General features: G+C 41.5%; 3 protein-coding genes across 3 annotated transcripts; 2 read left to right on the top strand and 1 right to left on the bottom strand.

The window, feature by feature from the left end:
* The first annotated feature begins 693 nt into the window (after nt 1-693).
* Nucleotides 694-6,746, top strand: LOC310870007 (D-serine dehydratase). The gene is made up of 9 exons (XM_083781012.1): nt 694-839; nt 1,085-1,214; nt 1,632-1,782; nt 2,668-2,848; nt 3,336-3,454; nt 3,574-3,700; nt 4,474-4,536; nt 5,104-5,209; nt 6,646-6,746. The coding sequence occupies exons 1-9, from the start codon at nt 775-777 to the stop codon at nt 6,733-6,735; spliced, it is 1,032 nt and encodes a 343-aa protein (XP_083637138.1). The 5' UTR covers nt 694-774; the 3' UTR covers nt 6,736-6,746.
* Nucleotides 6,747-8,537: 1,791 nt separating this feature from the next.
* orc2 (origin recognition complex, subunit 2) lies at nt 8,538-18,127 on the top strand. The gene is made up of 17 exons (XM_083782399.1): nt 8,538-8,637; nt 8,831-8,905; nt 10,175-10,336; nt 11,282-11,377; nt 11,901-11,990; nt 12,717-12,748; nt 12,867-12,924; nt 13,292-13,524; nt 13,814-13,912; nt 14,020-14,129; nt 15,224-15,356; nt 15,836-15,932; nt 16,073-16,219; nt 16,698-16,869; nt 17,027-17,088; nt 17,191-17,309; nt 17,555-18,127. Exons 2-17 carry the CDS (start codon nt 8,833-8,835, stop codon nt 17,636-17,638), a joined length of 1,767 nt encoding a protein of 588 aa, XP_083638525.1. The 5' UTR covers nt 8,538-8,637; nt 8,831-8,832; the 3' UTR covers nt 17,639-18,127.
* A 130-nt stretch (nt 18,128-18,257) lies between these two features.
* On the bottom strand, nt 18,258-23,017 carry cfap410 (cilia and flagella associated protein 410). Its single transcript, XM_083782400.1, has 7 exons — nt 22,775-23,017; nt 22,638-22,656; nt 22,455-22,501; nt 20,833-21,062; nt 19,966-20,116; nt 19,760-19,859; nt 18,258-19,215 (listed from the first exon to the last, which is right to left on the bottom strand). The coding sequence occupies exons 1-7, from the start codon at nt 22,849-22,851 to the stop codon at nt 19,051-19,053; spliced, it is 789 nt and encodes a 262-aa protein (XP_083638526.1). The 5' UTR covers nt 22,852-23,017; the 3' UTR covers nt 18,258-19,050.
* Nucleotides 23,018-23,271: the final 254 nt, after the last annotated feature.

A 23,271-nucleotide genomic window follows, 5' to 3' on the forward strand; every position in this document is an offset into this window, starting at 1 on the left:
TTATTAACAGTTTGCAGAATTTACAGTACATTTCAAGCACAAACTCAATACAAAGACTGTTAACTGTGAGTGGACGACCCAATTAAGCATTACACTTGTTTACAACAGGGTCCACATTGTTCAATAAGTTAACGCGGTTATTATTTCAGAATCTACCGCCTCGCTCATCCCTTATTTGTTTTGCCAACAATGGGTTCTCACAGTCACAGATATAAGTTTATAACCTCGTGTCACTCACCACTCACCAGGCTTTCCATCTCGGAGGAAAACAACATGATAGGGAAACTGTTTGACCCAACAAGGACACCGTAGAGAAAATGCATTGGCTGCAGAATAAACCATTATTGTGAACTGGTGGTCATGGTGGTCGAACTTTAGCCAGTTCAAAGGTCTGTGGCAGAAGAGCAAGCAGGCAGCACTGCTAAACTACTGTGCTACTAATACTACTACTACTACTACTATAAACCTAGGCGTTGCCTCCACAGCAGTGAGTAAACCTCTACTTTGCACATATTTTGGATACTTTGTCAGTTTTTCCACTATAGCTGTGATCCACTTTCTGAGCTGAGAAGACCAGTCATGTGCAATAATTTAATTGGGGTGGGGGGGGATTCTTTTGTAGGTTTTGTCACTGTGTGTGTTCCCCAGGCCAGCAGCACCATCATCACAATGGAAGGAGACCCCATAATAACAGCCTTAGACTCTAAGATAACAGCCCTCTGTACCCCTGCCCTGGTGGTGGATGTCGACATTGTCCGCAGAAATGCACGGAGGATGCTGGAGCGCTGTCAGAGCCTGGGTGTGCAGCTCAGACCACACATGAAAACCCACAAAACCATGTTTGTACAGTATGAATGAAAATAAAGCATACATAGGTATTCATCTATGACTCAAAATGTGCATTAGATACTGATACTAAAGTGTGTGTGTGTGTGTGTGTGTGTGTGTGTGTGTGTGTGTGTGTGTGTGTGTGTGTGTGTGTGTGTGTGTGTGTGTGTGTGTGTGTGTGTGTGTGTGTGTGTGTGTGTGTGTGTGTGTGTGTGTGTGTGTGTGTGTGTGTGTGTGTGTGTGTGTGCGCGTGCAGTGAGTGTGCTGATATAATGACGGGTGGCTCACGGAGGTGTATTGTAGTTTCCACGGTGGCTGAAGCATCGTTCTACGCTGAGAATGGATTTGATGACATTCTCTATGCGTACTCTGTTCCCTTCGATAAGGTGAGGTTTGACAAGTAACGGTACTTTACTGCCTCCTGTCCTCATATTTAGAAATCGTTTTAGAGTTGTCTAACATACTATAATATAGTCCTAATGTTTCTTATATTCCAACTAAGAAACATTAGGACTGAGGCCGATTCAAAAAATGCCTTCTAAATCCTGACCTAAGTTTTTTTTTGGAAAAACTTCACATATACCATCTATTCAAAAGTTTCAAACCCATCCTGAATGGGTTACACATTTATTATGACGTGTGTGTGTGTGTGTGTGTGTGTGTGTGTGTGTGTGTGTGTGTGTGTGTGTGTGTGTGTGTGTGTGTGTGTGTGTGTGTGTGTGTGTGTGTGTGTGTGTGCATGCACAATTCCACACACCCAACATGCATGCACATGGCATGTGTGTGTGTGTGTGTGTGTGTAGGTGGAACGCTGTGCAGTCCTGTCCGAGACGTTGAGTCTGTTTCAGGTGTTGCTGGATCACTACGATGCTCTAGAGCAGCTCAAGAAGAGGCCGCTGAGAAACGGACACAAGTGGCAAGTGTGGCTCAAACTGGACTGTGATAACGGACGAGGTAGGTGAAAAATTGGTTCCATTTGTGTGTGTGTGTGTGTTACACACATCATGGAACCAAATGGACCCGTTGGGGTTCATTTGGTTTCATCTGTGTACTGTCTGTTCCATCTGTGTACAGACACTTTGAGAACCATCAAAGTTTTCATCGTTTATGGCAGGCTGAGGTAATTTTTTATATTCTATAGATACAATAGTATATAACGGGAGTGCAGCTCCCATCCATCACTCACCAGTGATGGATAAATAAAGTGTTCTATCCAAGTGCTTGAGTCAAAAGTATAGATGCTCCTTGTCAAATGTTACTCCACTCCACTACTAAGTGAATGTGTCTCTTTCACATCATGTGTAGTTGACTTAAAGTACAGGAGTTCTTGTAGTTGACTTAAAGTACAGGAGTTCTTGTAGTTGACTTAAAGTACAGGAGTTCTTGCTTTTAAAAAGACTAGAGTAGTCAAACGTTCATATACTCAAGGAAATGACTTAGGTACAGCACTGAATGAATGAGTTGGTGTATTTCAAACATTAATTAAAAAACTAAAAAAACTCAAACATAATACAAAACAAAACAAGCCTAGCAACAACAATGTTTGAAAAGGTGTAGGATGAAGTGCAACCTATTAACTGATAATTAAGAAACAAAACAATATTCTCAACCGAAACATTTGCACTGCATGTTCAAATAAAAATAAAATAACCGCAGTAATAACAAATAAATTAATAAAATCAACCGGTTGATACTCAACACTAACTTAAAAACTGCCGATCCATGACAGGCAGCACAGCGACTCGTTGTGAGCCTGCACTCTCAAGTAAGTGTGTATTTTGGTTACTGTCCACCACTGCCATCCACTGAGGTGCTTCTGTGTTGTGTTGTGGCCTATAGCGGGTGTGTTGCACTCAGAACCAGGGGCGCTGACGTTAGCTAAAGCCGTCTCTGAAGCCGAGGGAGTGGAGCTCACGGGCGTGTACGCCCACTGTGGGAACACGTACCACTGTAGAGGTGTGGAGCAAATACAGCAGGTTGCCCAGGAGACCACCACGTTGGTTCTGCAGTTCATGGGGAAGTAAGGCACACAAAAACATACACATACTGTACATTGACTAGAACAGATTTCTTTTACCATTCTTAATGAAAGTTGTGACAGAGCAGCCTCTGTCAGAGTAATATAAGCTGTTCAACAATACACATTCATTGTGTTGTTTCTGTATTGTATGTGTAACAGGTTGATTCTCAGTCCCACAGAAGGTGCACATTCTGCTGTCTGTGACATGTGAATTACACAGTACTTTGAAATGTGTTATTAAATGTCTTTATCCCTGACATGCAACCTAGCAATAAAGCATCTATTGGTGGAAATACAGTATGTTGAAATATCAATTTCATCCATAATAGAAGTTCATGTTGAAATGTATATTTCAACATTAGTCAACCATGAGCCATGCACAGCGTTCCACATAATTCCACAGTGAGATATCCATGGAAAGTCTGGATGTGTGTTATTGCAACACATTTTATTTGAATTGATTTATTAATGTTGTGTTTTGTTCCAGATTGAAGGCTCTTGGCATCAACTGTAAGTCAAGTATTGGCTCCACTCCCTCCTGTAGCCACCCAATCAAAGACATGGCCCAACTCAGTGAGGTGCATCCTGGGAACTACGCCTTCTATGGTGTGTGTGCGCGTGTGTGTGTGCGTATGCGCGTGCGTGTGTGTGAGTGCGACATCAGTGTTCATATTGAAACAAGTTGCAACACAGTCACATTTGCGTCATTTTGCGCGTGTCATCAGATGTGCAGCAGTCGGTGATCGGCTCGTGCAGTCTGGACGATGTGGCTGTGCGTGTTCTGACCAGGGTCATTGGCCACTGTCCACACAGGAACCAGCTGCTCATTGACTGTGGCTGGACTGGACTCAGGTACCACTACTGTGGGTTGTATTATTATCCCATTTAGGTCTGACGTTGAAATAAAAAAATAAATCTTCTAAATCCTGACAGTTTTCTGAAATACTGTTACTGTATTATTTTTGTAAATTGAACTCTGAGGCCTCATTCACAAACACCATAAATCAAATGTTTGGTCATTTTTTTTGTTTTCTTTGGCCACCACAATGCTTTTCCAATGGGAGTCACATGGTTTGACCAAACATTTGTGTTTGATTGCTGGTGGTGTTCTGCCCCTCCCTCCCCATCAAACAAAAATGTTTGGTCAAACCATGTGACTCCCATTGGAAAAGCCAGGGCCAAACCCCCCCCCCCCCCCCCCAAAAAAAAAACATAAATGTGTGAATGAGGCCTGAGAGAGTGTACAAATGTGTTGTTAGAGACCTCCAATCATCCATTGATGCTTTTAAAGTATACTACCGCTGTGTTGTTAACCTGACCCCGCCAGATGGAAGACGCTTGCTTCACATTTGTTTCACAACCAACTTCAATCTGGGATCAGTGGATCACTGTGTAGCCCAAACGCTGAATAAGGCTGTCACTTTTTCTCAAGCTACTTGGCAGGTGATTGGAAGATCCCGCCCGTAGCTGCCGCTGATGGAAGCTGTGTTGTGTTGTGAACTTGTGAATCAATACCGCCCCCATCTGGCGGAAGTCGGGTTACCGTTGTGTACCATTGATTGAAAATGTCCTGATGTTTGTGTATGATCATACATTTTTTTGTCCTGTATTTACCTCCACCTTAGTTTGGATGGAGCTGGAAAACTTCCCACAGGATATGCCATGATTGAAGGACACCCAGACCTCAAGTAATGTCAATAAATTTACATTAATCCTTATTGATTACAGAAAGTATAATCATGTGTATACCAGCTACGGCACTGTCCAGATTTACAATTTAGGAATTTTGTAGGTTGCAAGAACCAAACTTATAATCAAACTCCCTCCAGGCCTTGAATGACTCCCCTCACTCTATTTTCTAAATAAGCTATCAAATGAAAAAGATAGGATTGTTATACATTTTATTGATATGCAGCTTAAGTAAAACAGAAGAAAGAAAATAACAAACAAACATTGCCCAAGCAAAACAAGGCACATTGATAAAATAATTGTCAGAAAGTTTTAACTTCTGATAAAATCATGAAAACGATTACACGTTAAGAAAGCATTGTAAAAAAAAAAAGATGATAAGCAGCAGACATAAATGTAAGCTCGTTAATTCATATGCCGAATGTAGCCGATCTACAAGCCCACAACACATTGCATCGCAACATGATATGACGCATTGTACACTTGAACAGTGGCGTATATTATTATTATTCTATAGCGTATATATTGTAAATCAGGCTTACATTTCCTCCCTGTCTTCCCTGCAGGTTACTCTCCATGACTCAGGAGCATGGAAGAGTGGAGCCCATCTCAGGCACACTGGATTACAGCAAATACCCTCTGGGTTCTCTGCTCAGACTGATCCCCTACCATGTTAGTACTGTACTCTGTTCTGTTCTGTTCTGTTCTGTTCTGTTCTGTTCTGTTCTGTTCTGTTCTGTTCTGGGTTCTCTGCTCCGGCTGATCCCCTACCATGTTAGTACTGTACTCTGTTCTGTTCTGTTCTGTTCTGTTCTGTTCTGTTCTGTTCTGTTCTGTTCTGTTCTGTTCTGTTCTGTTCTGTTCTGTTCTGTTCTGTTCTGGGTTCTCTGCTCCGGCTGATCCCCTACCATGTTACTACTGTACTCACTGTTCTGTTCTGCACAGCTTTCTGGTTCCACTGAAAAATCTCCGGTTCATTTTTCCCCATATAGATTTATAAGATATCATCACACCTGTGTGATGTGAGGGGCGCTCTTATCATCATACCATCATCTCATTCTGGCCAATCACAATTTGCATCCTCACTTTTCCGTCTTCACTTTTATCTTCAATGTTTGTGTTTACACAAACCCAGGAAGCTGTGCATGGGAGGGGCTAGCGCCCTTTAAGCTGTGCATGGGAGGGGCTAGCGCCCTTTAAGCTGTGCATAGGAGGGGCTAGCGCCCTTTAAGCTGTGCATAGGAGGGGCTAGCGCCCTTTTAAGCCTAGAATGAAGCCGTCCAGGATCCTGGTGATTCATACTGTCCATGCCTAACAGAAACAAACTTTTCAGTATTACCCGTATTGCTTCCAGCAAGATCAACGGACTCCCTACAGCAGTGGTTCCCAAACCTTTCCACGTCAAGGACCCCCAAATTGACACTAATAGACCGCGGACCCCCATTTGAAAACATATGCCAGGGTCCCCCATGAGAGAAGATCTTTAAGGCTCTAGCAGTGATTCTCAACCCGTTTAATTTCAAGGACCCCCAGTTTGACATACATATTAGTCTATGGACCCCCATTTAATGGCATTTCTATCTCTGGAACCCAAATTTATAATTGTAAAATCAAAGTTAATTTAACTCTGAGTGTACAAATGGAACACTCAGAAACACTCAGAAACACCCCCAGCTATAACTTAGCTGGGGACCCCCTGGAACTCCCTCAAGGACCCCACTTTGGGGACCACTTTCTTAAATGAACAATTAGGCCGTCACACGGCTAGCACTTTCAATATCAAATGACACTGATCATCCTCTGTATCGCTTTTTTAACCTTATGACTCACCAGGATCCTGGATGGCTTGATTCTAGGCTTAAAATAATTGATATGAATGTTATTTCTGTAAATCTCTATGGGAAAGGACGATTTTTCAGTGGAGCCATAAAACCACGCCCACTGCTACGCCCTATTGTCTTCTTCAGTCCCTGACTGTAACTGTCTCTGTTAATAATAATAATAATATAATAATAATAAAACTGAGACTGTAACTGTCTCTGTTAATAATAATATAATAATAATAATAATAAAGCTGAGACTGTAACTGTCTCTGTTGATCTCTGCAGTCGTGTGCTACAGCGATGATGCATCCAGTGTACCACGTCCACTGCTCGGGACGCTTGATGGGGGAGTGGACGCCCACGCGTGGTTGGTGAAGGATGGGACGGACGGGACGCGTGATTGTGGAAACGTAACCCTCCGACAAGATCCACATGTTCGCGTTGCTATAAGTCGTCAACAGAAATGACACTTTTTTTTATTACACTTATTATAAAATCAATAAGAGAGTCTTCGTCTTCACTTATTTACACTGTGTGTGTGTGTGTGTGTGTACACACACACACCTCCTGAGGAGCACTCTTTGTGTGCAAACATTTTCGTACTGACTTAAAATTGTCATTGTGATGTTGTGGTCAATAGATCAAGTGAAACGACAGAGTTATCCCATTCTGGGCGGGAACACCTGTTGGTGTTTTAAGCATTTTGTTATGCTTTATCTATTGAAAAATAGCAGATCTACAAGCTCATAGTGTGGCACAGAGTGCCGTGCTACGAGCTTGTTGGTCTGCTATTTTTGAAAAATCGTGAAAATGTGAATTTTTTAACTCAAATCTTTGCTTCATGGGGTGGAACAACATATTTTCAGATGAGGGTCTGCGGGCCAATTACATATAATATTTGGGGTCCTTGACATGAAATATTGAGAACCACTGAGAAAACTTTTTTTTTTTTTAATTTTGACGTCAGGCCTAAATGGGTTGTAGAACCATCAGTTTATCTTCCTGTTCTGCCAGCCTATTGTAGCTTCTCTCTTCATCCTTGGCCCAAACAATGCAGATGGTTTATTTTAGACCAGTGGTTTTCAACCAGTGGTCTGTGGACCACCGTCCACCGGTGGTCCTTGAGGGGTTTCCAGGTGGTCCCCAGCTAAGTGATGGAGTTGGTAACCAAATGGACCCTTATTGATCTTTAACTCTTGAGAGTGTAAAATTTAACCGAATGGACTCTTACGGGTCGATTTTGTTTCATTTTACACACTCAAGAGTTACATTATTGTTAAACATCTGCATTACTTAATTTACAAGAAGTCTACACAATTACATAATGTAAAATCATAATTGTTATTTTGATCAACATTTGCTTGTTATCTCTCCTATGGTACCAACATCAATAGGCCTATAGGCCTGCTATAGGCCAGCTAAATGCCTAAATTGTAAATTGCCTACAGCATGGAATTGTGAACAAAATCAATCATATCCAATGACAGCAAAATATTCTGAGTTTTGGGTCTGAGAAATGTCATCAAATGGTGGTCTGTACGTGGCTCAAATGGCGAATAAATAATTGGCCTTGATATGAAAAGGGTTGAAAACCACTGTTTAAAACATCTGTTTGTATTTTTTAAGAAGATTTAATGGAAGGTTAGGTCACTGATGACTGATTTAGGCCATACAGTAGCTGGGACATGGAAGGTTTTCTCTGTTTAACCTTCCAACCGTCCAACCTACAATGAATCCAACATGGCACAAACAGTAGGTTCACGATGAAGATGCCACTACCAACACTGTATCACCAGCAATAGAAATACAGTTTTATACTATACGTTGCCTTGATGTAAATTCACTAATTCAGGCAATTTGACAGACGTTTTGCATGTATTCATTATATTTATTAATTAACCAAGTGTATATATTAGTAATAAAAGACTCTTCAAAAATATGCACTCGTGTCTAAATACTCATTATTGGCTTAATTAATTGTGAAAGTAATAAAACATTGCAAATTCTTTGAAAATAAGTCGGAACTCGGAACGTTTTGGCTGACTGGATAAGAAATTGTCGGACCACTTTGAATACTGAACCACACGATATGCATATTGGGAAATGACGTTTTACCCAATGCGATGTTTTCATTGGCTTAAATGTAACCTATGACTTGTCACGTGGTTTAAAAACTTCAGGGGATGGCGCGGAATCTGTCACATTACATATGTCATTAGTTTTCCATTTTTTAAAATAGTTTTGTTAACGTCCTTCTGTCGATATAAGGAACATTAAGTAAGTCGTTGTATATAGCTGGTGTTCTGTAACTTTTCCTCACGTTTAATGCAGTCATTTGTTAAGTATTGTACTCTCTGTGTCGGCGTGCATGCATTTATAGCTATTCTGTTTGGTAACGGTGTCCATAATAATGGCATAAAGGTTGTTGGTGTTGATGGAGATGGTAACGTTATTCTTTGTCCTGTTTCAGCTATGAGTGTTTTGGAGGTGAAGTTCGTGGGTGATGCGGACGTTTTTGAACACATCGTAGACAAACAGGATGGAGGTATGATGACGAATAGTGTTGTTATTCAATCATCACTGTCTCTCGATCGATCGATGCTGCTGAAAAATAAATCTACATATTCGGCAGTAGCCATGGTTCACATGACGTACTTATATTATGACAGTCGATCATGTTTCAGGGCTAATTCAGCAGTGATTCTCGACCTTTAATTTAACCCATAGTGTGTAGGCTACACTTTTTGAGTTGTAATGCAACCCATTAAAGAGTCTACACGACAATCTGTACATCTGTAGCCTATACATGTCTTTACATGTTTTGATGAATTGAAAATTGTGGACCCTTATATAAACAAGTCTTAGTGCTTTTTCTGGTTTTATCCACGATTTTGTATAGTTGACCTGTACTTTCCTTGAACTAAAAAACATTGCTAGGATGCAGCTGGGACGTATCAGAATCAGAATCAGAATCAATCTTTATTGTCACATCACATAAGGTGGGTGAAAAACTTGGTTGTGCAGGCTCAAATTGCAGTTAAAGGTAGAGAGAAAGAACATGCATAACATAACAGAGTGAGTGCAAAATAAATAGAGTTCATCATGGGTGCATGTATGTATACGACTAAGCAAAAAGTCTAAAACTTAGCTCTTGTTCAGCAATCTGATTGCTGACAAATAAAAGCTGTTCAAGAGTCTCATAGTACTGCTCCCGATGCTCCTGAAACGCTTGAACAGGCTGTGGCTGGGGTGGTGAATGTCCCTGATTATGCTTTCCGCTTTAGCCACGCAGTGATGTATCCCAAGGTCCTCAGGGTTTCGGGTCTTCCAACATCATACCCCTCACTGGCTGGCTGTAAACAAGTTCTTGAGCTTAGTCCAGTTACCCTGGGTAAACATAGTACCTTTCCTTTCCTTTCACTCCGGTGACCCAGCCGGGGGGATCAAGTCCCATCTTATGTCCCAGTAGATACCCTCGATCAGTCCCTTAGGGAAAAACCAGGGTCACACAATCCGCTGCTCCAGAACTACTCTGTTAGGCACTGTGGGTTGACTCCTGGCCGGGCACTTTCTACGTCTCACCAGGACCAGGTCCACTCCTGCTCTCACCAGGAGTACGACCAGGACCTGTGCGTTGCACCAGACACTTCCTTGAACTGTACAAAGTCGACAAACTGTAACCATGTTTCAATTAATCAATATTTAGTTGGGACCTCCCCAACTCAAGGACCGGGGTCATAATTTGCCCCACTTTTTTTCTTCTTCTCCATCTTAATGCCTGTCTGTCTGTCCTATTTTGTGTGTTTCCATGAAGGTGGGCGTCAACGTGGCAGCAGTGACTCCATTCAGAAGCTCGTGAAGTTAAAGATAAAGCTCCCTGCCAGCCGACAAGCCAGAGAGGATGACGACGAAGATGAGGCTGAAGTGCTCAGCGAAAAGAACTATGTCCAGGCATTGGGAACGGACAACACAGAAGGTTATTGGAAATGTTATTTATTCAGGTGTGTGTGTGACATGTGTGTAAAAATAAGATAATTGTAGATCGGCTATTTTCAGCATGCAACAAAGTGTGAAATCAGGCATTGTGATGCCATCAAGGCCCACTACTAAATCGACTGTAGATTTAGTTGACTAAAATCTTATGGTATTTAGTCGACATCTAAAACTAGACTAACACTAAAACATTTCAAATGACAAAAATATGACTAAAATTAAATGACTTTTTATTCAATTAAACAATTCTGTCAAAAATAATCAACTGATTCACTGTAGTGAATGAAGAGAAGTTGTCTGTGTGATACAGTTATAGGCCAATATTGGAATGTCAAGGACCCCCAAATTAATTGACACTAATTAGCCTGTGGACCCCCATTTGAAAAGATATGCCAGGGACCCCCCATAAGAGAAGATTTTTACAGCCCTAGCAGAGATTCTCAACCCGTTTAATTTCAAGGACCCCCAGTTTGACATGCATTAGTCTACGGACCCCCACTTAATGTCATTTCTATCTCAGGGACCCCCAATTCATATTGTGAAATCAATGTTTGTTTTTTTTTCTCCCACGATTTTGCAACCCAATTTTTCTCCCAGTGTCAATTATCTAATGTAATCCTGGGCGCTACACTTCCTCTGCCAACCTGGGGGGGGCAGCGGACTGACCTCATGCTTCCTTCTATGCATGAGGAGTCTGCTTCTTTTCACCTGACAAGTAAAATCAATGTTAAGTTAACGCTGAGAGTGTACAAATGGAACCAAATGGACCCGAAATGGATCCATTTGTACACTCTCAGAGTTACAGACCCATAAGGGTCCATTTGGTTCCAAACTATCATTTATCTGGGGACCCCCTGGAACTCCCTCACGGCCTGGGAGACGAACCACTGCTATACCAGGAATAATGCTTCTATTCCTGGCCTTGCAGAAGGTGATGATGCCTGGAGCGTGTCTGGGGGAGTGGCAGGAGCCTCCGTCTTCACCTTCCAGAAGATCAAGCGCTCCCACGCCATGGCAACGACGGGTGAGAACCGCCATGTCGTTCCCCGCAAAACTCTACGCTTTGTCTGTCAGAGCTGCTCATTGTTTAACACTTTAAGGACTGACGGCGAAATTTAAAAAAAGTATTTCTTTTTTTAAATGTATTTTTTTTCTGAAAAACCTCATGTTTCTATCTTAGTGGTTCTCAATATTTCATGTCAAGGACCCCCAAAAATACATGAAATTGGCAGCTGACCCCCCATCTGAAAATGTGTTGTTTCAGGGACCACCTCCCAGAAGCAAAGATTTGAGTTAAAAACATTCGCTCTGAAAGAGTATATAATCAAAGCTTTGCACCACATTTTTCAAAAATAGCAGACCTACAAGCTCGTAGCGCGCCACTCGGTGGCACGCTATGAGCTTGTAGATCTGTTATTTTTCAATAGCTAAATTATAACATAATGTTTAAAACACCAAAAGGGGTTGCCGCCCAGAATGGTTTAACACTTATCTGTTTTGGTATTGTCATGTTAACATGCTTTTTTTTCATCTTCTTGCTCGTATAGCAAATGAGTTGGCACGGACCCCTGGGAAAAGCGTGACCTTCAGTACGAGTTCTGACCCGGAACCCTCCACTCCTGTCCGTCTGGGCCGCAGTGAGTCCAGACACGCATTGTCTAACTTTATTTTGGTATCTATTGTATTTAACGCATTTACACCTGAGGACGATTCTACAAATGTCTTCTAAATCCTGACAGTTTACAGAAAAACCCTATGTTTCTATGTCTGTCGTTCTCAAAATTTTTCATGTCAAGGACCCCCACAAATTATACGTAATTGTGGCCTCCGACCCCCATCTCAGAATCTGGTGTTCCAGGGACCCCCCAGAAGCAAAGATTTGAGTTGAAAACGTTTGCTGTGAAAGAATATATATTCCAAATTACACACATTTTCACGATTTTTCAAAAATAGCAGATCTACAAGCTCGTAGATCTGTTATTTTTAAATAGCTAAAGCATAACAGAATGCTTAAAACACCAAAAAGGGTTCCCACCCAAAATGGGTTAAGGATGTCCCGATACTGATTTTTTTTTCTCCCCGATCCGATATTAATATTTAATACAACACTTATGCCATATCACAATAGTACAATATCACAGACAATATCCAGTCTAATATCATGATATGGATCATATAATATTGATACTAGGGGATGTCCCGGTCATGTTTTTTTTTCCTGCTCCGGATCCGATTCCGATAGTTTGAAAATGACATGATCGGCCCTGATTTCCGCCAACAACAATCCGATTGTATTGTATGTCTACTTCCAACCATATGCATTTCACTCTCCCTCAACCCCCCCTCTCTCTCTCTCTCTCTAGAGCAGTCAAGTGAAAGCAGGACACCGCAGAAGGTCAGACCAAGTGTTATTCATGTATTTATTTTATCAGTCAATCAGGCTTTGACTGTCAGCTGTGCTGTAGTCTACTGCATGATCTCAGTATAACATCTGCTATCTATTTACCTGACAGGGCAAGAAGGTGCAGTTTGTCTCCACAACACCCCACAGACTCAGGAAGAGGATAACGGGTAAGTTACAACGTCATCATGAGATCAGATTAGTCTATAAACATCCTTAGTCGGGGACAGCCATAGTTCAGGTTAATTTCACATTGTGGCACTTCACATCTCTGTTTGTGACACATATTCTATATGGTCTTGAACCATTTTGTACCACTTTCCTGACAATGTTGTTGACCGAGTCGACTCTCCACATAAAAGTGCAATTGTACTGGTGTCTGCACTTACTATGTGTGCTGTGTACCTCCACTGAGCTGCCAAGTCAAATCCCCTTGCATTGATTGCAGTGTAGGAATAAATTGTTTTGCGATTATGATGAGGCTATATGTACAGTATGACTGAATTGTATATGGTATTATCTGCTTGATGTTTGCAGCCCCCAGCCTGGGGTCGGACAGCGACAGTGAACTGTCACCATCAGATTCAGGCGAGGACGACGAGGAAGAGGAGGAGAAGGAGAAAGAGAAGGAGAAGGGAGGGAAGGAAGTAAAGGACAAGGAAAACATGAAGCAACTCAAAACACCCAGTAAATCCCAGTCCTCTGCAGCCCTGTACAAGACCCCTGCTAAGAAGAGCAAGAGTGTCCCAGTCCCAGAAGCCTCCACCCAGGTGTGTGTGTGTGTGTGTGTGTGTGTGTGTGTGTGTGTGTGTGTGTGTGTGTGTGTGTGTGTGTGTGTGTGGGGCAGTGTGGGGGGGGAGATAATCTTTATCGTGATTTAAAAAAAAAAGGCTCACAATAATTGTATCGCAGAGAAGTTTCAAACACTAGGATGAATTGGCTTTTGTTGAGCTGCAAATTCCGTACCACTTAAACCTTTATAAAGAGTGCATATGGTGTGCTTCACTCTCCTCAAATTCATTAATCAAAAATAGCTGATCTGTGTTCTGTCCCTTCTAGTCCAGCTTGGTTGAAGAGTACTTTGAAGCCCACGGCAGTTCCAAGGTCTTGACGTCAGACCGAACCCTCCAGCGCTTACACACTCCTAAACTGGACCGGGTCAGTCAATGTGCCTACAGTTACTGTGCAGTGTGCATGCATATTCAACTGGGTGGGAAAGGGTCATGTTATTGAAATGTATGTGTATTGTGTGTGTGTGTGTTCAGGAGACGTTATTCCGGGTTTTAGAAGGCAAACCCTCATGTTACGCACCAGAAATCCAGCAGCTCCATAAAAAGCACCTGAAGCACTTTAGCAAATGGATGCTGCAGTTACAGTAAGTGCTTTTCCTCTCCTCTTTCCTCCTATGTTTACATGGTGAGGCTGTTTTTCCAGCGTGTTTTTTTTAAATTATATATAATTATTTTATCCCACGATTTTGTAACCCATTTTTCACCCCTGTGTCAATTATCTAATGTGATCCTGGGCTCTTCACACCCTCTGCCAACCTGGGGAGAGCAACAGACTTGAACTCATGCTCATACCGGACACACCTGACAGGGGGGAGTTTCCCTGGTTGGATGTAGCGCGTGGAAGGAACACGTTATTCCAACCAGTTCCTTCCCCCTCCATCAGGCACCCCAGCTGGCCAGGGGGAGGCAGTTTAGAGACCAGGATTACTGCATGTTTTTGTGAGGGTACCTACCCTATGGGGGACACGGGGAGAACATGCAAACTCCACACAGCGTGTTTTTATGTAAAGAAAACCCACTTGCAATATCAGTTCACTTCAAGGGAAAAGGCTCGCTCAACTCAGTCTTTTGAAGGTTCAGGCGTGTGCTGGGTGCAGATTCAAAGAACATAAAATACGCACTCTCAGTCATAGTAAGAGTCTTGTTTAATAATAATGATCTGCAGCACCAGTCATACCAGACAAACGCGTTTCGGCACGCAGGCCTTCATCAGTGCGGATTTTATTCTTTTTCCACTTGCAATATCCTCATGACCTCATGAATTTGGACCAATAGTATAATAGGACTAATAAAGCCTATATACTCCATTAGACTCATGTAAAAAATATAATTGTATAAATCAACCTTTAGCAATAGGGGTTGTGGAATGATTGCATTCTTGCTGCACGATTCTTGCTCAAATGTGAATCTCGATTTTCCTCCACAAGAATTGAGATCACGATTCTCTATTTGTTTTCATGAAAATGTTTGTCTTTAGTCTGTAGTTGCTGAACTTTAAGTATTCAAAATGTGGCAATTTGGCACTAAGAAGGCTCTTCTCTCATCCTCCCTCAGGTTCGGTTTAAGTGTTGTGGTCTATGGTCTGGGCAGTAAGGTGTGTGTCCGTGTCCTTGTCGGGTTAGGTTTCAGTGTTGTGGTGTCTGGGCAGTAACAAGGCTCTTCTCTCATCCTCCCTCAGGTTAGGGTTCAGTGTTGTGGTGTATGGTCTGGGCAGTAAGAAGGCTCTTCTGGAGGACTTCCGTTTGTCTCAGCTGTCCCATGAAGTCCATATGGTGGTGAATGGATTCTTCCCATCCATCACCCTCAAATCAGTCAGTATCCAAGAATAAACCCCTCTACACTTGTCTTGGTTAAGTGACTCTGTTGGCTCTGTACTTTGTCTGCTCTTTTTTCCCCCCTCTACACCAAATATTTTTGTCAACAATAGCCGTTCTGTAATCTCACAACTTGTCAGCTTGTAGATCAGCAGTTTTCACTGACCATTTCTCCCAGAACAGGGATGCTATTGCTAGGGTTCAAGTGGGTAGTAGAGCATACAGTACACTAATAAAAACAGGTTGTCTGTGAAAATACGGGCATGAAGATGCGTAACTATTATAATTTTGTTCTTTTGTCAAAGTAGTCGTATAAGGATATTGTAGGAATACAATCGCATGAATACCATAATCGGGACTTTTGTCGAAACGCAACAGAAATGACTTATAATCATCACGACTGCTAGAAATGAAATGAAAAAGATGGTAATATGTTATGGTTGTTCTTATTGCCTCTGTGTATGCTCTCGCTGCAGATCTTAAATACTCTAACGTCTGAGGTTCTAGAACACCAAGGGACTTTCCGAACCCCCTCAGATCAGATCCAACACATCAGCCAAACTCTCAAAGACAGTGAGTGTTTCTACGGTGCATGTGCCGTTTGTATGTGTGAATAATATGAGATGAAATCATACTGTATGTACCGTACCACACATGTATTGGGGGTTCTATGGCGTGCTGCTTCTAGCAATCTGTGTGTGTTTTCCCCTCAGCACCAGATCTCCATGTGTACTTAATTATCCACAACATCGATGGATCGATGCTTAGAGGAGAGAAGACCCAGAGTGCTCTGGGACAGCTGGCCTCTATACCCAACATGCACCTGGTGGCCTCCATTGACCATATTAACGCCCCTTTGGGTATGTTTTGAATTGCTATTTTAAGTTCAGGGCAGTTCAGAAGGGAATCTCTGATTAAATCAAAGAAAGCGGTCCTGTACACTGTCTGGACCTTCATCACAACAGACATGTCTTGATGAAGGTCTAACGACCGAAAGGTTGACTTAATAAAGAGAAACATTCTTTGCAAGTTAGAGTACACAGTACAGTGTGTGGGACCGCTTTCTTTTTAATTTAATTAATTTCATCAGGATCCCCTTCTGAACATTTGCACTTTTTGTCCTACCTGTCGCCAACCTTTGAGGTGTGTATCTGTATCGGCCTTCTTCTAAAAGTTCAGGGCCGTAAACCAGCTTCTTCGTTAGCTGGTCATAATGTCTTGCACAAATTTACTTCAGTTGTTTTACCAGTCCAGTGAGTCCACTATACTTTTTTTTAGATAAGAGTTGCATCATAAAATGATTATTACCTTTCAGCTTTTTTCTTGTTGGTTTTCCAGTGTGGGACCAGTGTAAACTGAGCCAGTTCAACTGGCTGTGGTGGGAGTGTGTGACGTTCCAGCGTTACGTGGAGGAGACTTCATACGAAAACTCTCTCCTGGTGCAACAGACTGGGGCTCTGGCTTTGTCCTCGCTCACACACGTTCTCCGTAGTTTAACATCCAATGCCAGGTAACTAACACACACACACACACACACACACACACACACACACACACACACACACACACACACACACACAGACACACACACACCTTGGAGCTGAAAGGAATTGTGCAATATTTTATGTGAGGTTTCCATAATGGCCACATCTTCTGCCTTTTCACAGAGGGATTTTCCAGCTGCTGGTGGAATTTCAGTTGGAAAACAAAGACAACCCTTCATACACGGGTACCTCTACTCCAAAGATGTGATAGAAGTACAACAGTGATACAGCATAACATTATTATCAGAAATCACATGTGATTTTATTGTATTTTGTTTTTCTCGTAGGATTGTCATTCCAAGATTTCTATCAACGATGTCGAGAGGCGTTCTTGGTGAACTCTGACCTCACGCTGAGGACCCAGCTGACAGAGTTCAGAGACCACAAACTAATCCGGACACGCAAGGTTGACTCACCCTCCTTCATTACCCAATTTCTGTATGCACAAATCGTCAAAATGTACAGTCTACAAGCTCATATAATGCATTTCCATTGGGAGCTTGTAGAGCAGACACTATCCCTTGTACAACAAAGTACATTGTTGTTAAACTGATAAACACAAATAGTTTTCCAACCCTGATTATGTGTCACAACACGTCTTTGTGTGATGCTTGCTGCGACTTACTAATTTATTTCCCCATGACTCCCCAGGGTGCCGACGGAGTAGAGTACCTGTTGGTGGCTGTTGAAACAGGGACACTGATGGATTTCCTGGAGAAGGAAGTGAAGGAGTGAGAAAAGAGACTGTTGCCCGATGCTTTGAGGCTACCTGGATGCAGTGTTGTTTTTGTCGACTAAAACTAAGACAAAATGTTCGACTACCTCTCTTTTTTTTCAAATTTTGTCAACAGATAGAAACTAGACTAAAATGTAAGTCATTACGACGGCATCAAGGCCCACCAAAATACATTTTAGTCGACTAAATCACCTGTAGATTTAGTCGACTAAAATCTTATATTTAGTCAACTAAAACTAGAAACACAAACATTCAAGAGACTATGGCTAAAACTAAAATTTGCTGCCAAAAACAACACTGCTGTAGAGACTGTGCCCGGTGCTCTGAGGCTACCTGGATGCTTGCATCCCTGTTCGTCCTGCCTGCAGCCAACATCGAAGAAGAGAATCCTTCTCCATATGATGGACACCACATCGGGGAAAGTTATGGCTTCCATCCAACATTGTGAGAATCATTAAATAAATATTTAGTATTATATAACATAGCACTGTCACTCACACTGTTGTACTGTATGACAGTTAGGTCTGTATTTAAAATAAACTGGAGTACCAACTCTTTAATTTGCATTTTCTCTTTATTTATAAATATTCTATTTACACGTACAGTAGCAAACAAATTGTTAAAAGATTCATTTTTGGCATTTGAGGCTAGACATGACAGGAGTTTGATTGAAACAAGGGTTCTCGTCATGACTCATCTTTTATTTATCTGTATATTTAATCCGATAAATGTTGGGGTAAACCACAGTATTGAATTGCCAGCCTTATTTCACCCTCTGAATCCAGTATGTATTTAGAATAGTTGCATGCAGATCTGACTCTTGTCATTTTGCAATGGTGGCAGAATTTCCCTCATGGGATCAGTACAAAGTTAAAGGTATATCCCCAATCTCGTGAAATTGCATAGAGTTGTGCAAAAGTAGATTAAACAGCCATGCTCACTAGATCTTGTTTTTTGATGCCATTCCCAAAATAGGGACACCAGTTTTATTTAACCAATGAAAAGTATTAATAACAACTTGACTAAATAACTACAATGTCACAACTGGGACAGTTCTTTAAAAGTTATGGTTTTAGATATACAAGTTTTCTGCCTGACTGTGACTGGTCAGTGCACTAACCGGCTGCTACCAGGCACCCCAAAATACATTCAGTTCAGAAAAGGCAGGTAGGCATGCTGCTAAAGAAATGCAGGCCAAGCAAGGAAACGACAGCTAGTGTTCAAACAAAAATAACAGGTGGATAACAAATTGCAAAGGGCGTAACTTGATTAGCAAGCATGCATGATCGAGTTACGAGAGGGACAGGGATATCTTAAACCTATTTACTTTTCCACTTCCAACTGTCTTCCTGAGGAGGAGGGGCACAGTGTTGATCCAAGAGAGTGGTTTTATGGGATGCTGTGCAACATCTCAGTGTTCTATGTCGGCAGCTTTCTCTGTATGCAGGGAGTGTGTCAGTGTTTCGGTAGTGAGCGTGTAGTAGCTCAGTTTGTTATGGGTTGCCGTGTGTACGATCTGGAGCTCTTCTTCATCCAAATCCGTCAGCAGTAGCAGTATCGCATCAAGCGTGTGCGTCTGGAAAATAAAATGTTTTTTATTTAACAGACAGCTTTTCTTACAGATATGAATCATATGATACAAAAACACCCTCTGTCTTGTCAATAGGATTTTTTTGGTCAGTGTAAGTTTGTTACCAGATCCAAGTGTAAACAAGGAACCCATAGCTGTACCATAAATACATACATGAACAGTGCCTAAATTGTAATGAAATTATATTAAACACTATTTCACTGATTGTGGCGCTGTGTCTATCATTCTTATGTTCCTACATTTCTTGGACTCTAGCCCTAACCATGTAAATAACAAGTTGGGAACGTCAAAGAACAGTTCCCGAGCCATATGGCCACAGGTCTCAGGAGTCTATCTTCTGTTTGATTAGTGAGAGGCAACTTGATTTCAAAGTACATCCCTTGGACATAACGCTGATATGTCTCAGGGACTTACCCCCAACTCCAACCCTTGATACGACTTGGCCAGGGATTGAACCCATACCTCCCATTCTCAGAGAGCTCTCACTCTAACCACAACAAGGGTACCGAGGTGGAAGCTAAGCGCTGACCTTTTTTATAGCGGTTTTGGTCTCTCTGGGTGATGGGGAGGTGAGTGACGGAAACTTGTCCCTGGGAAGAGGCTTCATCCCCAACTGTTCCCTGATTTTACTACACAAACAGGAAAATAAATGTTAATCTCCCATCATCCACGCTTTATGTGTTCCCAGCAGAGTGGATACATTTGTGTTGTTGGCAGCCATGAGCAGGGTCTTACTTGGTTTCCTCCATGTTATAGTTGAGCGGATCGTTCTCCGTCTCTGCATCAGTCATTCCAGTGGTTGAAATCTGGTTCTGGACCGTGGCAGGAGGTGTAGTAATCTCTTCCCCCTCCACAAGCGCTAGAGACAGTTCATCTTCTGTCACTACTATGAGAATGAACACAAATGGGTTGTCGATTACTGATCCAGTGCTGTATGAGCGTTATTCCACTCTCATCACATCAATGTCCCAGCCCTTTTCCACCAAGTCTTTTTTGGCAGGTCTTTTTGTGTGGGAGATTTTATCTGAGCTTACTATTACAATTAAGAAACACAATTATAGCTCAACAGCTGTTCCGATACCAGCATCGGAAGATGACTGCCAATACTCCCTAAATGCAGCTGGTATCAAAGACTATACCATGTTATGATAGATATTTTATTGCTTCAGTTGATGGTGCACTACCCGTTTTATACTCTTACTGTACTATTTACATTATTAATTTACTAACTTGTTGCACTTTTATTAATGGAATTATTAATGTCATTTGTATTTATTTCTAGATCAGTGGTTCTCAAAGTTTTAATTTCAAGGACCCCCATAACTCTGAGAGTTACAGAACTGTAAATGTCTATTTGGAACCCCCTCAAGGAACCCTGAGGGTCCCTGTACCATACCTGGATACAGCCCAAAGCCACTCTCTTAGTGGACTCAAGAAAGCTAGTCTGATAATCAGGCTAACTTTGAGAGGCACTGTCCTAGATTAATTTAAATTACACACTGGTATCGGATCGGTACTCTGTATTGACCGATACTCAAGTTATGGGAATTGGGATTCGGAATCGATATTGGGAAGGGGAATCTCTAAACACTACAGACTCGCCTTGGTTGTCCAGCTTTTGTAGGCGGGGAAGGCAGCGCAAGACAGTGAGTCGATATTGGTTCAGGTCGGTTCCGCAACAGGGGTTCTCGGCCAACCAGAGCACTTTCAGGCACGTCAGGGAGCGGAGATGAGACAGCTCAGACAGGCTGGGGATCATATTCCGTCTCAGGTAGAGCTCACACAGGGAGAGGCAGCCAGCGAGAGGGGAGAGGGACGAGATGCTATTGACACTACACACAGAGAAGAGGGAGTGAAAGCCAGGTTGATGCCTGGAGAAAGAAATACTAGACCAGTGGTTTTCAACCAGTGGTCCAGGGAGCACCAGTGGTCCTTGAGGGGGTTCCAGGTGGTCCCCAGCTAAATGATGGAGAGTTGATAACCAAATGGACCCTTATTAGATCCTTAACTCAAGAGTTAAATTATTGTTAAACATCTGCATTGCTTAAGTTAATATATTTTTTTATTATGTTATGTTTATTATGTTATTTTGCCTGTTATCTCTCCTAATGAGAGGCTAAATGTCATCAAATGGTGGTCCGTGGCTCACATGCAGAACAAATAATGGGCCTTGATATATGAAGGATGGTACTAGAATGATTGTGCATACATATACACATATAGGGGAGGATGGGGGAAGATGAACCGTCGGGTAAGTTGAACCACCCCCTGTATCTTTAAAACTACACACATGAGTTGTCATGTGACCTCAAAATCAGGACACACCCACCATTTCAACCTGACTGTGAAGATGAGAGACACATGGACAAAGTGGAAAGTACATTTATACACAAAAAAGTGTTTTTTGCTGGTCAAAGTAAAAAAATAAACTTTTCTGGAATAATCATTTTTATATTAAAGCAAAAGCACCCAGGTCTAAACTTATATATCATGCATGTTGGTGATATACCAATGTATAAAACCCATGTGAATCATTTAGCTAAACATTATCCTGGAGCATTAAGCTAGCCATGTTTTGTCAAAAAGTGGCCATGGGGCAAGTTGAACCAATTCCTTGGGGTAAATTGAGCCAATTTTCTTAATGTGAATCACCATTCATATTTTTGTATTAAGTATTAGCTACTCAAATTATACTGAATGACCTTTAATTTGGATGTTTGCAAATTTGCTATATTGTATTAACAATATTGCAAATATTATAAGGTTCTGAATAACAAACTTTATTTAATTGTCTTTATATTGTTTAAATAATAAATAAACAGATAAATAAGACTATTTGCAAAAGGGAAAACTGTTATTAAATTATTTTCAATACGTGAATACATTATCTGTTCAAGTTTAAGCTCTTTACATTAAAATATCATGTGGTTAAATTTTGGATCAACTTACCCCTTACCTGGGGCAAATTGAGCCACTTTTTTTTTTTTTTTTTAAAGGTCATATTTTCATGGCCCTTTGTCATAGCTGCTTACTCATCATTTCAATTGATAGAGGACATTCTGAAATATGTGTAGATCATTATATTTGACTGCCATCTCATTTTGCCTTGCTTCCAGGACAACTTAAGTAAAAAGTGGTTCATCTTCCCCCATCCTCCCCTACAGTATGTACTCAATCATGCGCTTTCAAGTGTTAATGTATGTATACATGTGGGTGCCACTAACCTGAGTGTCAGCACCTCAATGTGGGGTATTTGAGAGAAGATTGAAATCTGGAATTAGAGTATGAGAAACAGTTAATCATTTACTATAGGATAAATACTGGGAATTAAAGACTTTCAGCATCTAGCCTCGATACCCAGGCTTTCATTTCGTCTTCAGCATCTGACTGTGCTGTCAGTAACTCACATCGCTCAGGCTGCAGCCCCTGCAAAAAACAAATTGAAGAGAAGGAAAGAGAAGATAATTAAGAAGCTGTTAGATAAACAAACAGAGATGTCTATACAAACAAACAAACGTGTGGTCCCAAGCAGTACAGCACCTACCAGCAGTTTAATTTCTTCACACTGTACAAGTCAGAGGCCTTAGCCTTAGCAAGAACCAGTTTACGTGTCAACTGCATGCTGTTTGTCGTTTTGTCTTGTCTTTTACAGAAGGAAACTATCTTTCAGTACACCGTAAATAAAGGTGTTGTAGTAATAAGTTCGCCTGCATTACAGTTGTTTAGCTTGGATTGGATTTACATCCAACAACAAACGCTGCCTTCATCATTCAATGCCTTGCCCTGAGAGTGAGAAAGATGTTGTTGATATCTACAGTACGCATGCGCATAGTCTTCCCGTGGCGTCCGTAGTAATCATGCAGTTGGAGTTTTAACACTTTCCAAAAATGTGTTGTTGTTTTTTTGATGGTTTCAATATTATAATTCTTCGTAGACCAAATATGACATTCACAAAACGTAACGTAACGTTTTGTAATGACAAAATAATATTACCAAAAATAAATACGGACGTGAATCCGTTTTGTTTCGGATAAGCCGCAT

Source organism: Protomyctophum parallelum (genome assembly GCF_964188405.1).
Source record: "Protomyctophum parallelum genome assembly, chromosome: 14".
Lineage (NCBI taxonomy): Eukaryota > Metazoa > Chordata > Actinopteri > Myctophiformes > Myctophidae > Protomyctophum > Protomyctophum parallelum.